The 4,901-nt window shown below is 44.2% G+C and overlaps 1 protein-coding gene across 1 annotated transcript; it reads left to right on the forward strand.

The window, feature by feature from the left end:
* The first annotated feature begins 3,452 nt into the window (after positions 1-3,452).
* LOC137143160 (olfactory receptor 11A1-like) lies at positions 3,453-4,472 on the forward strand. Its single transcript, XM_067532784.1, has one exon. The coding sequence runs from the start codon at positions 3,453-3,455 to the stop codon at positions 4,470-4,472; it is 1,020 nt and encodes a 339-aa protein (XP_067388885.1).
* The last annotated feature ends 429 nt before the right edge of the window (positions 4,473-4,901 follow it).

Genomic DNA, 4,901 nt, shown 5'->3' on the forward strand with positions numbered 1-4,901 from the left:
CTGCTGTGATGCAAGTGTACAGAGCCATCAAAAAGCTTCTGCTAAGAAGGGAAGTGACTGTGGGAAATGTGCAGGACATAGTGGACGGGCTTGCTGCAGTGGGATTCCCAAACTGTGGGGGAGCAATTGATAGCACGCATATCCCCATCCTAGCACCTGACCACCTTGCCACAGAGTACATAAACTGAAAGGGATACTTCTCAATGGTGTTGCAGGTCCTTGTGGATCAAAGGGGACGTTTCACCGACATCAGTGTGGGGTCGTCTGGAAAGGTGCATGACGGATGCATCTTTAGGAACTCGGGTCTGTTCAGTAAGATGCAGGTGGGCACTTTCTTCCCTGACCAAAAAAATGTTGGCATACTGTAGGGCCATGCTTCTGGTAGCTGAACTTTGTGACTTTGTCCTGACCCACAACTACTTCAGATTTGGAGGCAATCTATACATCCAAGTCAGTGGTACAGCTATGGGCACCCACATGGCCCCACAGTATGCCAACATTTTTATGGCTGACCTAGAACACCACTTCCCCAAAACTTGTCCCCAAGCACATCTCCTTTACCTATGCTACATTGATGACATTTTCATCATCTGGACCCAGATGATGAGGGAAAGAGTCCCTCGAAGAATTCCACTGAGATTTCCATAATTTCCACCCCACCATCAACCTCAGCCTGGACCAGTCCACACAAGAAATCCACTTCCTGGATACTACGATACAAATAAAGGATGGTCACATTAATATCACCCTATACCGAAAACCAACTGACCGCAATATGTATCTTCATGCCTCCAGCTTCTGCCCTGGACACATTACATGATCCATTGTCTATAGCCAAGCCCTAAGATACAACCGGATTTGCTCCGATCCCTCAGACAGAGACAAACACCTACAGGATCTCCATAAAACATTCTTAAAACTACAATATCCACCTGGAGAGGTGAAGCAACAAATTGAGAGAGCCAGACGGGTACCCAGAAGTAACCTACTACAGGAAAGAAAGAAAACAACAGAACACCACTGGCCATCACCTACAGCCCCCAGATAAAATCTCTCCAACACATCAGTAAGGATCTACAACCTATCCTAGCAGATGATCCTTCACTCACTCAAGCCATGGGATGCAGACCTATCCTTGCTTACAGACAGCCCCCCAACCTGAAGCAAATACTCACCAGCAACCGTACACCATACAAGAAGAACACTAACCCAGGAACCTATCCCTGCAACAAACCCCACTGTCAACTCTGCCCACACATCGACTCTAGTGACACATCACAGGTCCTAACCACATCAGCCACACCATTAGGAGCTCATGTGCCAGCAATGCCCCTCTGCCACGTACATTGGCCAAACCGGACGGTCACTGAGCAAAAGAATAAATGGACACAAATCAGTTATAAAAATGGTAACCTCCATAAACCAGTCGGAGAGCACTTCAATCTCCCAGGACAATCTGTAGCTGACTTGAAAGTTGCCATACTTCTACCAAAAAACTTCAAAAACAGACTTCAAAGAGAAACTGCAGAGCTGGAACTGATCTGCAAACTTGACACAATCAGACTGGGTCGAATAGGGACTTGGAATGGTTCTGTCATTACAAGAAGTAATTGTCGCTGCTCACACATTCTCACCTTCTCATCAATGGTTGTGAATAGGCCTCATCTATTCTAACTGAAAGGACTTTGCTAACATCTACCCTCCCCATTGTTGTTCCTTACCCTTGGATGTATATATATATTCCCTATCTGATTTCTATTTCTTGCATCTGACGAAGTGGGTTGCAGCCCACGAAAGCTTATGCCTGCAGAAATTAAATTTGTTAGTCTTTAAAGTGCTACAGGACTCTCGTTTTTGCTGTATACAGAGTAACATGGCTGTCCCTCTGGAACTTTTTAACATAGTAAAGTGTCACTGTGCAAGCAACTGTGGTTGTGAGCAGTTGTTAAAGGGGCTGTTGTGTCCTTCTGCTTGCCTCCACTGGTGTGGAATGCAGAACGTACTGCACCCTCCTCAGTTTCCTTCTAGACCGCTTGGGGATGGGGGCTAATAACAAAGCGGTAGGTGGTGGAGTGTTTTGGAGAGGCTGCAGAGGGAGTCTGTCCTGCTGCTGCTCTTCCTGGAGCTCTACCAGATGCCTCAGCATGTCGGACTGATTGCTCATAATACACAACCTCTCCTGTTGCATACCATGCTCCTGCTCCTGTGAAGATCTTCAGTGTTCCATGTCTATGTGTGGTTTTTCAGACAACGACATCCTCCAGGCTCTGAGCTCTGTGTCAGCAGCTGCGGAGGTGTTCTTTAGTTTGCAGAACATGTCATCTCGTGGGGTTTTTTTCCTCTTCCTAACCTGGGAAAGTCTTTCAGCTGGAGTTCGGCAAGGGGAGCCAAAGGTCGAGGTGTCTACTGTATGATAAGCAAAGCACAAAGTTGCCATTGTTAGCCGACCCAAAGTAGTAAAGGAAATGTTACAATGTAAAAAGTACTCCCCTTCATGTTTACAAGGCTAAGCCAGACCTGCATTCCATTCTGTACATCTTGGAAGGGTTGGACTGGTGCGACAGACATGGTAAGCAAGGGGCACTTGCATCTGTTATAGAGAGGCTTCATTAACACTAAAATCCACAATCCACACTTGAGCAAGGAGAGGGATCACCGGGCTTCCCTGTAACATGCCAAATATCAGTTTGGGAGGAGATGGGCAGAACAGATTAAGTGACACTGCGGGTGAAATGTAGAGGCAGAAAACATAGGGCAACCAGTGTCCCGACCCATAATTCCCATTGCAACAGTACTAGGACTAGGAATAGTCTTGGAGAGGTGCCCATGGACCCCGTCCATGGCAGAGGAATAAAACGGAATAACTGTATTGGTCAGGTACTTTAAAATTGCACCATCTTCCCAAGGGGACCACATGTGATATCGGTCTCCTGAGGGTAACGCAGGCGGAAAGGGAAGATTTGATGCAAGCATTGGGGTACAGGCCTGGCCCTTATGCTGTTATGCTGTGTTCCATGATGATACCTGCTCATTTAATAGCAGAGTGGTGAGGAAAAGTATCCTACCATGATGGAAGAAATAAGGCTATCTATCCATTCTTCTGTCCATCAATCTCAACCTACCTCAGTTTGGCTGACTTTCCATTCTTTTCTTCAAACAAAATATCTATCTATCTATCTATCTATCACATGGTCATTGCTGTGCTGTTTGTGTGACTTATAAAAAGACAAAAAAGCAGACATGTCTTTTCAATGTAATATAGTTACCAACAAAGCAGGTAAAATTTTTGTAGAGACATGAAGCCACCATACAATTGCCATTAAATGAGATCAGAGTGAAAACAGTACAAGAAATAAAAAAAAAAAAAAAGGTTGGAACACATGTAAACCAATTTTGTATAAAACTGATCTCATTGCAGTGCTAGTTAATACTTAGTTAATACTGAGCATAACATGCAGTTTCTTTTCTTCCCCCAGCTTCACTTCCTGGCTCGCTCAGAAGGAGGAAATCAAACGTCCATCACAAAATTCATCCTCCTGGGATTCAGGAATCTCCCTGAATGGCAGATTCTTCTCTTCCTGCTCTTTCTAGCAATCTACATTCTGACCATAGCTGGGAACATCCTCATCGTCGCACTAGTTGTGGCTGATCAGCACCTTCACACCCCCATGTACTTCTTCCTGGGGAACTTATCCTGCTTGGAGACCTGCTACACCTCCACCATCCTGCCCAGGATGCTGGCCAGTTTCCTGACTGGGGACAGAACCATTTCTGTGAGAGGCTGCGTCGCACAATTTAATTTGTTCAGCTCCCTGGTAGCTGTAGAGTGTGCTCTCCTCGCAGTGATGTCCTACGATCGGTACCTAGCGATATGTAAACCCCTGCACTATGCAGTACAGATGAACCGCAGCTGTTGTCTCCAGCTGGCATCTTTGTCTTGGGTTAGTGGTTTTTTAGCTAGCTCTGTACCAACATCTTTGTTAGCACAGTTCACTTTCTGTGGCCCTAATGAAATTGATCATTTCTTCTGTGATTTCACCCCCTTAATCAAACTCTCCTGCAATGACACCCGCCTGATGGAACTTGTGACCTTCATACTTTCTTTCATCTTCACCCTTCCTGCATTTCTATTAATTGTGATGTCCTACATTTGTATAATCATCACCATCCTGAGAATCCCTTCCACCACTGGGAGGCAAGCAGCCTTTTCTACCTGTTCCTCTCACCTGATCATGGTGACAATTTTCTATGGGACCTTGATTACTGTCTATATCCTACCAGATAGTGCCACACTGAGAAACCTTAACAAAATGTTCTCCGTCTTCTACACAGTCCTCACTCCCATGGTCAACCCCCTCATCTACAGCCTGAGAAACAAGGAGGTGAACAAAGCCCTGAGAAAAGCTTTCAGGAAATGCATGCCTTTTCACAAAAATCAGGAAAGGGAACTTGATTTGCCAAGGTTAGAATGAAATGGAGGTAATCAGAGATCAGCATGTCATGCTCTACCCCTTAATACCCATCCCATAGTAAACTCTGGCTCTTGTGTATGGTCTTTAGTTCTACGTGCTTTTTATGATGGGAGCAATCAAAACTTGTTCATTTTCTGCAAAGGTATCATGACATTTGCAGCATTTTTCCAGAGGAAAATCACATTTAAAGGATTATTTAAATATTTCATTTATGCACTGGTTGGTAAATGAAAAAAAAATCAATAGCCATTTCAATAATATTTTCAACTAAATGAAAAAATGGATTGAAAATTCTACAAAAATTCTTGAAATGAACTTAAAATAAACTTGTTTTTAACCCTTTGCGATGAAAATGTTTCTGATTTTGTTTTCACACAAAGTTTTTTCTAGATGGTACAAATTCATCATGGAAGATCATCTACAGGAAGT

The sequence above is a fragment of the Emydura macquarii genome, unplaced genomic scaffold (genome assembly GCF_026122565.2).
Source record: "Emydura macquarii macquarii isolate MOO-44397 ecotype Brisbane River unplaced genomic scaffold, CSIRO-AGI_Emac_v2 contig_3297, whole genome shotgun sequence".
Lineage (NCBI taxonomy): Eukaryota > Metazoa > Chordata > Testudines > Chelidae > Emydura > Emydura macquarii.